The sequence below is a fragment of the Vipera berus genome (genome assembly GCF_964194415.1).
Source record: "Vipera berus genome assembly, chromosome: Z".
Classification (NCBI taxonomy): Eukaryota; Metazoa; Chordata; class Lepidosauria; order Squamata; family Viperidae; genus Vipera; species Vipera berus.
Genome location: NC_138205.1, coordinates 18,613,496 through 18,626,128, shown reverse-complemented (window position 1 = coordinate 18,626,128; position 12,633 = coordinate 18,613,496). Strand labels below are relative to the sequence as shown.

The 12,633-nt window shown below is 41.0% G+C and overlaps 1 protein-coding gene across 1 annotated transcript in view; it reads right to left on the bottom strand.

Moving 5' to 3' along the window:
- LOC308677902 (epidermal growth factor receptor kinase substrate 8-like protein 1) overlaps positions 1-12,633 on the bottom strand; it is a 49,568-nt gene that overhangs the window by 7,299 nt on the left and 29,636 nt on the right. The window contains exons 15-17 of the mRNA XM_081344601.1: positions 11,065-11,093; positions 2,858-2,951; positions 1,039-1,203 (exon numbers count right to left, since the gene is read on the bottom strand). Coding sequence (XP_081200727.1) covers positions 1,039-1,203; positions 2,858-2,951; positions 11,065-11,093 — 288 coding nt within the window. The remainder of the gene's footprint in view (positions 1-1,038; positions 1,204-2,857; positions 2,952-11,064; positions 11,094-12,633) is intronic.

The following is a 12,633-nucleotide window of genomic DNA, read 5'->3' as shown; positions in this document are numbered from 1 at the left end:
CCGCAGATGCGTGCTAGTCGTTTCCAACTCTAGGGGCCGGTGCTCATCTCCATTTCAAAGCCGAAGAGCCAGCGCTTGTCTGAGGACATCTCCCTGGTCATGTGGCCAGCATGACTAGACGCCAAAGGCGCACGGAACGCTGTTACCTTCCCACCGTAGTGGTCCCTATTTTTCTACTTGCATTTTTACGTGCTTTTGAACTGCTAGGTTGGCAGAAGCTGGGACGAGTAACAGGTGCTCACTTTGTTACACGGCACTCGGGATTTGACCCGCCAAACTGCTGACCTTCTGATCAACAAGCTCAGCGTCCTAACCCACTGAGCCACCGCGTCCCTTTTGATTTGGTTAATTGGGGCCAAAAAAAGTCTGTAAAATTAGGTGTGATTCAATTAACAATCACCTCACAAAGAAATGGCAATTCTAGTCCCAAGTGTGATCCTAAGCTGAGGACTAGCTGTGTCAGGTGTGGATCATCAAGTTATAACTTAACATATCTGGAGAAGATTAAGGCTGTTCTACCCAATCACGTTTTGTATCGTATGCCATCCAGAGCCCTGATCTGTGACATGGGTGGCCATATAAATACATCAAATTAATGAATACATTTCATTAGTTTCCCCCTCGCCCCCGATGTTTAGATTGGTTGCTTTGCTGGTTCAAGGGTTTTCCTTGCCCCAAAGGTGCTTTTTCACAAGGCAACTGGACTTTCTTGTTTTCCTTTGAAGTCGTTTCACTTCTCATCCAAGAAGCTTCTTCAGCTCTGACTGAAGAATTCAGCCCTGCCATCCAGTCAGAGCTGAAGAAGCTTCTTGGATGAGAAGTGAAACATCTTCAAAGGGAAACTAAGAAAGTCCAGTTGCCTCTTGAAAAAGCACCTTTGGGCCAACTATTACCTGGATGACAGAGAATCTCCATAGACATTTGTGTTCTTTGCCGTTTTTAAAATATTGGTTTTTAATCTTCAATCCCATAGGATACAGAAGGTTAAAAAAAACCAGAAACAAATAAACAAAGCCCTAATTCATGTAATTAACTCACCTTTGTCATTACAGGGGTGATTTCATGAATTAGAAGCATTTCCTTGCCATTCTGGATACTGGAATTATCTCCATTCAGCACTGGAGCAAGAATATTATAAGGGACGTAACCAACTTGACCATAACAGTTCTTGACTTTCCACCACTTCTTACTATCATCGAGAACCTAGCAACAAACCAAATATTTCCATATAAGCAGAGACAACGTTCCAGCCAGTTTTTGTGACTCTCACAACTGTCCTAATTTCAGCCTTGTGAATAATTCCATTCCTGCTAGCAATGTACAACTTGTTTAGTAAACAGCCTGTTTATGCATAGTGATGCTTTTCATTTAAGGCAGGGATCTTCAAACTTGGCCCTTTTATGACTTGTGGACTTCAACTCCCAGAATTCCTCAGCCAGCATGCCTGGCGGAGGAATTCTGGGAGTTGAAGTCCACAAGTCATAAAAGGGCCAAGTTTGAAGACCCCTGATTTAAGGCATATGGCCTCTGCCGAAGAGGTCTGAAAGCACTTCACAATTATTTAGCTAACCTTGCAGAAATTCTGTATTTGTTGGTTTGTTTGTCTTTTATCCCACCGCTCTTACATTATAAGTGCTATAACAGAGCTTACACAGGAAGAAAAGTAGAATTCCTCCAATTAACAAACACTGTGCTTAATTGGATAAATGGCATAGATACCAACAGTCCTCAACTTACAACAGTTGATTTAGTGACCGTTCAAGGTTACACTGAAAAAAAGTGACTGATGACCATTTTTCACACTTACGACTATTGCGGCATCCCCATAGTCACATGATGAAAATTCAGCCACTTGGCAAGTGGTTCATAGTTATGATGGTTGCAGCATCCTGGGGTCATGTGATCACCTTTTGTGACCTTCTGACAAGCAAAGTCAATGGGGAAGCCAGATTCACTTAACACCTGTGTCACTAATTTAACAACTGCAGTGATTCACTTAACAACTTGGGCTAGAAAGGTCATAAAATGGGGCAAAACTCACTTAACAAATGTCTCAGTTAGCAACAGAAATTTTGGGCTCAATTGTAGTCATAAGTCAAGGACTACCTGTCATATACATACACACACACACACACACATATTATAGTATTAATATATAACATATGTGTTAATATATAGAACACTTATTTTACTTTATGAACCAATGTATTTTATATGAACCAACATATCTTAAAATAAAATATATATTTGTAACTGAATATATAATTTCTTGAATTCCTTATAGCTTAAAAATTCACTATACGTCTTCATCTTACATGTAAGATATTATTTGTTTTTCCCATATATCTTTACTACTGCTATCCATGTATTTCATGCCATACGCTAAAGAAAGATGGATGGATGGATGGATGGATGATAGATAGATGATAGATAGATGGATGATAGATAGATAGATAGATAGATAGATAGATAGATAGATAGATAGATAGATAGATAGATAACCTTTATTATCAATTTTTTTACTGTTGGAAGAGTGGCATACCTTAAAAGTGAATTTTTGTTGCTCAAAAGTGTACACATACATAACACACATTTAAAGAAATACATACTTTATAAGTAATTCATGAGTAATACTCTTCCTCTTCCAATTTTCTCCACCACAGCAACAATGTGGGGGGAGTTGAACTGAGAGTGACTGGCCCAAAATCACCCAGCCAATTTTCATGTTAAAATTTCAAAGTGGCAAACAATAGTGTGTTTCCAAATTTTGGGATTCCCAAATGCAATTATCTTCTTTATATTAAGGTTTCCACTGCCCTATTTTTGACATGGTTGATACCCTGGGTCATAAATTCACCTCTAATATCTCTCCTTGAAGCACCGACAGTTCATTGCTGTTTCTGGCTGTGAAGCTGTGGGTGCAGATCACTGGTTTCTCTGGATGTTTGCACCTGTGAGCGAGAAGGAAGATACACTGGGTTTAATGCAAGAATACCTATGATCTGTGTAGATCAGACTCCACATCTAAGTTAATTCACTTTTTTTTTACAAGATCTACTGACTGGAGACAAATGAATGAAGGTAGCAAGTTGATTTAGGATTAAGGAACAAGGTTGCCTCTTATCACAAGTCAAGAAATTTTAGCTGAGCTCATCCTTCAGTTAGTGTGGTACCTTGGTACTTATCATTAAATGGTTTCAAGAGACGTGATCAATACCAAACAGATTTTTTCCATAAGGGATAATGTAGTGAGTCATAAGGCAGCCGACATGGATAAGTTCTAGCTTGGGCGTTGAGTACCAAACAAACAATGAGTACCGGGACAAATTTTTTACGTCAAATTTGTTGAGTACCAAATTCGCTGAGTTTAAAAACAGTTGAGTACCAAGGCACCACGGTATATGCATATCCTATTAGGGTGGCTTTCCGGCTTTTCCTCCCTGCTAGCCATCCGATTTAGACCCAGAAAACTTTATTTTTTTCCATTTCGTATTTTCTGAGAATCAGAAAGTCTTGGCCTCTTTTCTGCGAATTTGCTATCCGTTTTCCACTGTTCCTGATCAGTAACCAATAAGAACAGAGATTTAGATGCTGCTGGGGGTGGGATCATCATGTTTTACTGAAAGTTTTAGAGATGACCACTCCCAAGGTTTATATCTATCTCGTCTTCCATTCCTTTCACTTTCACTTTCACTTCACAGAAACATTCTCTGTTCTAGACCTTTATACAGAGATGTGGCTTTCCTTTAGTTTACTCTACAGCCACACAAGTTATTCATTCACTTAGTTTTTATTATTATTGGGTTTTTTTTAAAAGAAAACTGCCTCTAATTAAACACGCAATTTTTGGGGGGGGGGTCTAAATCTGCAAGTGGCCCAGCCCATGTTCACAGAAATATGAACGCTCAACAGAAAAAAATGGGGGGATTACTAAGATGCTGCTCTTGCAATGTATTAAAAACAAGCCACATGCTTTCTTCTTTGGAACCTGCTGTTTCCAGGGAAGTCTGGAAAAGTCAAAATGGTGGCCGCAGCTATGTGACCAAAACCCTCCCTCCTTTTTATGTGCATTATGGTGCACATAGAAAGGTCCAAGCTTTGATCACATACAGGTAATCCTCGACATACAACCACAATTGAGCCCAAAATTTCTGTTGTTAAGGGAGACATTTGTTAAGCGATTTTTTTGCCCCATTTTATGATCTTTCTTGCCACTGTTGTTAAGCAAATCGCTGCAGTTGATAAGTTAGTAACCCGTTGTTAAGTGAATCTGGTTTCCCCATTGACTTTGCCTGTCGAAAGGTCACAAAAAGTGATCACATGACCTTGGGACACAGCAACGGTCATGAATATGAACCAGTTGCCAAGCATTTTGATCACGTGATCACGGGGATTCTGCAGAGGTCCTAACTGTGAAAAACGGTCATAACTCACTTTTTTCAATGCCCTTGTAAGTTTGAATAGTCACTAAATGAACTGTTGTAAGTCGAGGACTACCTGAAGCCTGTAGCAACCATCTTGATTTTTTTAAACACTTTCCCTTCACTTTCCCCTGACGACTTCTTTACTTACAAATATATGCAAATTTCATCATATAATTGACTACAACAATTGTTGGGTCCACATTAAGTTTTCTGTACTTCTACAACTGTCAGCATAATTAAAATAGTGCATTTATAAAATAAATAAATTAATTAATTAAATTTTAAAAAACTATTCTATTGAACAAGAAAACTACAAAGAGTGAAAACTAGTAATAAAAAGTTAACCAATTTTTCTCTTGACAGGTAACAAAGCCGATCCATTAAAGAAAACCCAAAAGAAGGAAACTTCTAATTAAAGTCCCAGAAGTCCTGAAAATTTCAGTAGAGCTTAGTCTGCATCACAGCAAAGACAAGGATGAGATACAGAAGTGCGCAAAAGAAGTTTGGTCAGTGGGATGACTGACAACCCTTGGGTCATCAACAAATTAAGCTACAAAACGTTTTAAATGTTAATAAGTAAGGATTAATCTAGTTCAGACATGTCAAACACAAGGCCCGGGGGCCGGATCCAGCCGGCGAAGTGGTTTCATGTGGCCCGCGAAGCCATCCTGGAAACAGTGAGGGAACGGCCCCCACTGCCTTGGCCCTGGTCCAGAGACCCTCCTTCTGCCAGAGACCCTCAGATCTGTCCCACTCCTGCCCAGGCCCCCATAGGCACCCTCGATGCGAACGATGTAGAGCTGGCCATGCCCACCCAGTAGGCCATACACAGTCTAGCCACACCCACTCAGTAGGCCACGCCCACCCTGGCCATACCCACCCGGCCCCTTGAGGGCAACCGCAATGCTGATGTGGCCCTCAATGAAATTGAGTTTGACACCCCTGTTCTAGTTAATAGTTGAGGGTTAGTAAATGAATTGTGAAATATTATTTACTTCATGTCATCTTAATCTAGAGGTGTAAGTATGATAGAGAATGAAAGGGTAACTTCCAAATACAGAGTTATTAGTGTTAAGTCCTGTTTATTGAACTGAATATAAATATCCAGCGCTTCCTTCAATATCTTAAAGTGGAATTGATCCTGGATTTGGGCATCACCATGCATCTGGGTAGTTTTAAACAGATTGATTGATGACATTTATTTCAACTCTAGATGTCTCTTGTTTTATGCAGATTTTATTTAATATATACTGGGTTTAGGGGGTAATGCAAGTGTATTTCTAATATCCCAACTTTCATGCATCCTGCCGGTAAAAAATGGTAGCAGAGAAGATTGCAAGATGGTATAGGTGTTATCATTAATTAGCATTAACCACAATAGCAACGTGACCCACTCTGGCCACTCTCATATTCACAAAGATTGCCCAATTACAGAACAAAAACAACAACAACATGATATAGAAGGAAGGAATGGATAATGACCAGGAAAGGGCAAAATGAGATATTAGCTTACACCAGTTGCCTCTTTTTTTTTTGTAATAGGTGGCATTTCCTACCAGAAAAGACACCCTGAACCATTTACAGTACAGTAACTGCAATCCTTCTTCCAGCTAGATTTTATGAGGATCAGAGCTGGACTGGCTGGGACACCCATCTTGCAAACTGGTTCTGAGAAGGATAGGAATTCAAGAAGAAAAAGAAAAAGGAGACAGCCCAATTCCCACCTTGCTCCAATCCTACCTTCACTGGCTGTCTAGTGTCCCCCTCTTGGGTTCTCTTCTGGGCGCCATCTTTCTTTAAACCGCTGTCCTCTTGTTTTCATCTTGTTACGTTTCCCTTCTGTGCCCAAAGCACCTGGTCCCTGACTCTGGCTTCTTGCCATCTGGAAGAGTCTCATCTCTCTGTCTCTCTCCTCCAATCTTCTTCCTGCTTTCAGAGCTGAGTTCCCCTAACTCCGTGGTGGCGAACCTATGGCACGCGTGCCATAGGCGGCACGCAGAGCCCTCTCTGTGGGCACGCGCGCCGTCACCTCAGTCCCAGGCCTTCAGCTGGGTTTTATAAAACCTTTTCGCTTTAGGCCTCCGCCACCGTGGGCAAAAAAAAAAAAAAGGTTCAATCAATCAATCCATTTCAACTTCTCTCAGGGAAAAAAAAAGAGATCTCGCAAAGTTGGAATTGATTGATTGAACTTTTTAGTCCCACCCAGTCTGCCGTTACCACCGCAGCCACGCCCACCCAATGGGCCACGCCCACCCAATGGGCCACGCCCACCCAATGGGCCACGCCCACCCAATGGGCCACGCCCACCCAAAGGGCAACACCCACCCGGCACCTGATGATGATACATAAGTGGGTTTTGGGTTGCAGTTTGGGCACTCGGTCTCTAAAAGGTTCGCCCTCATTGCCCTAACTGCTTTACCCCCATGCACCAGGGTCTCATCCAAATCATAAGGCAGCAGAGAAGAAAAGAACGGAATTCTTGTTCACTTCCTTTCTTGTTCTGCTTGAACACACTCTGTTTTCTTTTGAGCTAATCTGGGCTCTACTTTATTCTCCTGGACTTCTTGGGAGACCCAAGTCTCCTTCCTTTCTTTTTCTATCCAGGGAAAGGGCTGGGCTTGGTCTTTTGTTCGTTGGTCCCCTCCCAAGTCCCCAAGGCCTGAAGGATTCCCTAAGTTCTTCTGAGCTCCTCCTTGGGCTACTGCTTTGTTCTTTTGTTCTCTGCTCCTGTACATTCCAAACTTACTCTGACTGCAAAAAGAATTAGGTTGTAGCTTGGCCAATAACGAAGTGTGCTTTTAACCACAGCCATGTGTGTATTAACACAAGGGAGAAAGGGGACATTTTCCAGAGAACTATTGGGAAGGCGATGTGCATCACAGATAGCACGAGGGCGTGGTAAAGTAGTACGACTTGGCGTGAGAAGGCCCAAGTTCTACTTTACTTTTCTGCCAATAATTCTCCCTCAGCCAAACCTTCTTCCTTGGATTGCTGTTGTGGGACAAAATGGAGGGGAAAGCCCTAGGTCAGGGGTCGGCAACCTTGGCTCTTTTATGACTTGTGGACTTCAACTCCCAGAATTCCTGAGCCAGCCTTCTGGCTCAGGAATTCTGGGAGTTGAACTCTACGAGTCATAAAAGAGCCAAGGTTGCCGACCCCTGCCCTAGGTACAGGTAGCCTTCGACTTACGTCCGTAAAGGAACCTAAGACGTGACTGTTGTAAAGTAATCCTCACCAACGGTGAGGGAGTCAAGTGCGCCTCACTTCCATAAGAGTTGGACCAAACAAGATTACGTAATTAGGGTATTGGTTTAAAAGAACTCTTTATCCTTATCTCATTTTATGTTCTTTGCAAAATAACTGGAAATCCTGCAATGTTTACTAGGCGAAACTTGTGGTCTACAGTTGCATAACTGGGCTCACCCTTTCTAATCTCCACATAACTACTCTTTGTTTTTTGTTGTTGTTATTTTTAGACTATAAAGCACATGCTGGGAACATTCTAGAAACTGAATTCGATTAGGTTTTGCAGCATGAAACTTAGTGCAGAGATGTCATGAAAAGATTTGCAAGAAGTTTTATTATACTCTGCCTTTATTATTTTCATAACTAAAGGTTGTGAACATACCTAAAACTGCTTCCCCCTCCTATTTTGCTCACAAAAACCTGTGAGGTAAGTTGAGTTGAGAGACAGAGTAACTGGCCTTAGGCACCCAGCCAGCTTTCATGCCTAAGGCAAGACTAGAACTCACAGTCTCCTGGATTTTAGCCTGGTGCCTTCACCACTAGACCAAACTGCCTTTGTCTTCACAATCCACTTTCATGATTTGAAAAAGAATGGACAAATTACACTGTAAATATATGGGTAGCTGGGGACTAGTATGAACCCTAGGTGATCCTTTTATATCATATTTGAAGGTATCAGGTATCTGTTACTTACTTTGTGAGAGGGGTCTATTCCCACCATATAACAACATTGCTTATTGAGAATGATGCTTTCTCCACCATGACGCGGAGAAAAAGAACGGGGAAATACTCATGCTTGTGTATGTGTGCATGCACACACACATACATACACACACTTCTAACAGAGGAGAAACTGTTGATTGTCTTCCCATTCTTCTGTGGTTCTTCTCTCCTCTTAAGCTGTCCTGGCAGTTGAGCACGGCAATAAAAAGGGACCTGTTATAAGGGGAAGCAAGCATTCTGCCTTCTTACACCAGTTCATTTTTTACTAGCTGCTTCCTCTTCCTTTACTCCATGGCATAATCCCAAAGTTCTCCCGCATGGCAAACACGTTACATGGCCCAGAATTTACCTAAACATTTTCTCCAAATCTGTGATGATGTTATGTTTCCCAGTTATCTTTTGGGAAACCCATGACATTGGCCTTAAACTTGTTTATATTTAGCATGGATGTGCTTTAGCTCATTTTCCAGGTTGTAAAAAAAACACATAGTCCTCTCCATTCTAAGCAAAAATAAAAAGAGGGAGAAGTTACCTACAAGGATTATTTCAGTGTTACATTGAGACTTTGTCTAGTTTTATCTTTGCATTCAAGCAGTGCTGGTCAAATCCAGAATTTCTAGTACCACTGCAAAACAGTAATTTGATTTTAATTTATTTTGAGAACTATGAGAGATTCCCCTTCCTCCCTGCAACATTATGAACTGATTATTAGGTGCTTCCTCATGTCTGCATATGTACGTGTTTGAATAAATTAATCAGAATACATGAATATGTGCATGTAAAGAGTAGGAAGGAAATTCCATTGGGTGCTTATCTAGTTTAATTCAAAGCCTCTATAGTTGGTACATCTTTTGTTAGCTTATTTATTCTTAGTTCATTATGTGCTTATCTATGCTTATCTATGATGAACTGATTATTAGGTGCTTCCTCATATCTGCATATGTACGTGTATGAATAAATTAATCAGAATATATGAAAATGTGCATGTAAAGAGTAGGAAAGAAATTATATTGGATGTTTATCTAGTTTAATTCGAGGCCTTTGTAGTTGGTACATCTTTTGTTAGTTTATTTATTCTTATCTCATTATGTGCTTATCTATGCTATGAACTTTAAAAATTAATTTTAACAGCTAATCCTGTTTCCCTAGACAACTAATCCTTGGTATCCTAATCATGATGTAAGGATTGTTTGAAAGATAGTTAAAATAGCATTTGGAATACAATTTTTTTTGTCAGCATAACCCAATTCAACAGGTTAAATGTCAATAAATTGAGTGAAGATTGACATGCCAATATTTTGGTTCTTTTTGATCTGGGCAAGAATCAAGACTCCGGAGATTTTGGGATAAATGAATTTAGAGAACCACGAGAGAGAAAAACTTACAAGTTCTGGAAGTTATACCAGAAGTCTCCATTCTGATTACTTCTCAGTTATTTCTTACTATCCAATAATAAATAGATAATTAAAGCATTTCTTAAAAAGAGGACAGAGAATTTAAATAGGACTGAAATACAAAAGTCACGATGGGGAATTTTATGTCGCTTGTCAAATTCTGTGTTCAGAGGCCCTCATTCTTTTAAGGCATGGTGGGCCAACTGGATTCCTAGCCACCAGTACTTGTAAGTTCAGATTAAGGACAACAATTTGAAGTCCTTGCTCAACATCCAAGGGTTGCTGATCACCAAAAGCGCCCTCACCCTGGTAAGAACCTGCAATTATTAACTGCAACACACCATCACCTGCCCTAAGCTAAGCTTCTTAACGCCCTCCACCTCCCTAGCTGGCTCCTATCCTTGGTTTTACCACCGGACCCAGCTATTCCCAGAGCAAAGATAGATAGATAGATGGATAGAGAAAAATAGAAAAAATAGATTTTTAGAAAAAAGAAGAAAGAGAAGAGGGGGAAAAAAGCAATGTAGAATTGACCTAAGCATTTCATAAACGGCTCACAATTTTCAATCTCAGAAAACCTCCTAAATTTATCCAATCTGATCACCATCCTCTAAAGCAGGGGTCCTCAACCTTGGCATCTTTAAGACTGGTGGGCTTCAACTCCCAGAATTCCTCAGCCAGCAAAGCTGGCTGAGGAATTCTTGGGAATTGAAGTCCACCAGTCTTAAAGATGACAAGGTTGGAGACCCCTGCCCCAAAGGGCCCATGACAAATTCTTGCACACCTAACCCTAACTCCTAAAATGTTAATCTCCCCACCACCACCACACCTCCAACTCTTCATTTCTCTTTGAAGTTTCTCTTCCCAGTAGGATCAGGGTAGGGACTGGAATCATGTCCCCAGCAAGATAGTCTCCTCTATTCACACTGAGTTTTGTTAATGCTACAGTGGTGATTATACTGGGGGGTGATGACCATGACTGAGGAAGCCAGGCTTGGCGACTTCTTCATCCAATAAAGTGGAAAGGTCTAAAATCTCCAACATTGCACGCATTCTGCATGTTCCAAATATTCAATTTCTTTACTTCCTCTTTAAAAGATTTCATGCACCAGGAATTAGAAATGGCCCTTTCCACCCTAATCATTAAAATCCTTGTCTTTCCCAACCTTCCCTTTTAGCTTTTTTAAAAATCCTAAATGCTATTCCTCTCTTCCAAACTCCCTGTTTATATTCCCCAAATAACCAATCCTTTCTCAAAATGTTCACCAATATCTTACCCGTTGGCTGCAATTGTGGGTGCCGATTGCTGCAACACAGAGAAAGAAGGAGAGTAAAGTTAGTTTAGGTCCATCTCAAGTGACTCTTTCTGAAATTCTCTCCCTCCAGTTCATGGACAGGAATAATACTGAATGTAATTGGAGCTAGTTTTTAAGTGAACTAAGAACTTCCACTTGTTTGGGCTAGAAAAACAGCTAATTTTTAAGAATGTTCTGTGGCTACTCTTTCAAGATTGGAGGACTTTTCTGTTCATAAAATTGTTAGGGTGAGGGACAAATTGTTAGCATGAGTGACATAACTAGTTACAAAGATACTTCCTCAAGCACTCTGTGGTAGTATGTGGGAATGAACAGAACAGAGTAACAGAGTTGGAAGGGACCTTGGAGGTCTTCTAGTCCAACTCTCTGCTCAAGCAGGAGACCGTATACCTCAGACAAATGACTGTCCAGTCTCTTCTTAAGAGCCTCCAGTGATGGAGCACTCACAACTTCTGAAGGCAAGTTGTTCCACTGATGAATTGTTCTAACTATCTGGAAATTTCTCTTTAGTTCTAGGTTGCCTCTCTCCTTCATTAGTTTCCATCCTTTGCTTCTTGTCTTCCCTTCTGGTGCTTTGGAAAATAGGTTGACCCCCTAAAATATTGAAATATTGCTATCATGTCACCCCTAGTCCTTCTTTCCATTAGACCAGACATACCCAATTCCTGCAACCGTTCTTTGTATGTTTTAGTCTCCAGTCCCTTGATCATTTTTGTTGCTCTTTTCTGCACTCTTCCCAGAGTCTCAGTTTTGAATAACCTTGGAAAACAGGAGGAAGATCCATTGCCTAGGTTGCAAATCTTCCTCTTGTCACCCAAGGACTTTCCCACATACCATCATGCTTGTTCCTGAAACATTCAGGAAGCAGTGGTGGCACAGTGGTTAGAATGCAGTATTGCAGGCTGATTTTGCCCACAGCCAGGAGTTCAATCCTGAGTGGCTCAAGGTTGACTCAACCTTCCATCCTTCCGAGGTTGGTAAAATGAGGACCCAGATTCTTGGGGGAAATAGGCTGAAACTGCCGAGAGAGGACTGTAAAGCATTATGAAGCGGTATATTAGTCTAAGTGTTATTGCCTTAGCCTATCCCTTTTCTGGAAAAATGAGCAGCCTAGTAAATACGCACGCTTCCTAGAAGCATATGATTGGCTAAAGAGAAAGCACAGGCCGGCTACGTGAACCTTTGGCCTCATCCAGTTGGATGGGTCTACAATTAAACATATAGTAAGCAGGGAAAGTTAATTTGGGATGTTCCGAGACCTCCCAATTTAACAATATTATGTGATGGGACTCAGGAAGTGGGCCTCCTCTGACACACCACTTGCCTCTGGAATAGCTTCCCTCTGGACATCCTAGGACTCCTACTCTTCCCTCATTTGAAAGATCATGCAATCATAGCTTTCCCCCCAAGTCTTAGAGTGGGTGACATATTTTTTAAAAAGGATAATGTCTGTTGGGCTGGACTTTTTATGTAGGGGGATATGCAGGGCGGAGGTGTTCTTTGTTATATGGTGTTTGTACTGTTTTTTAT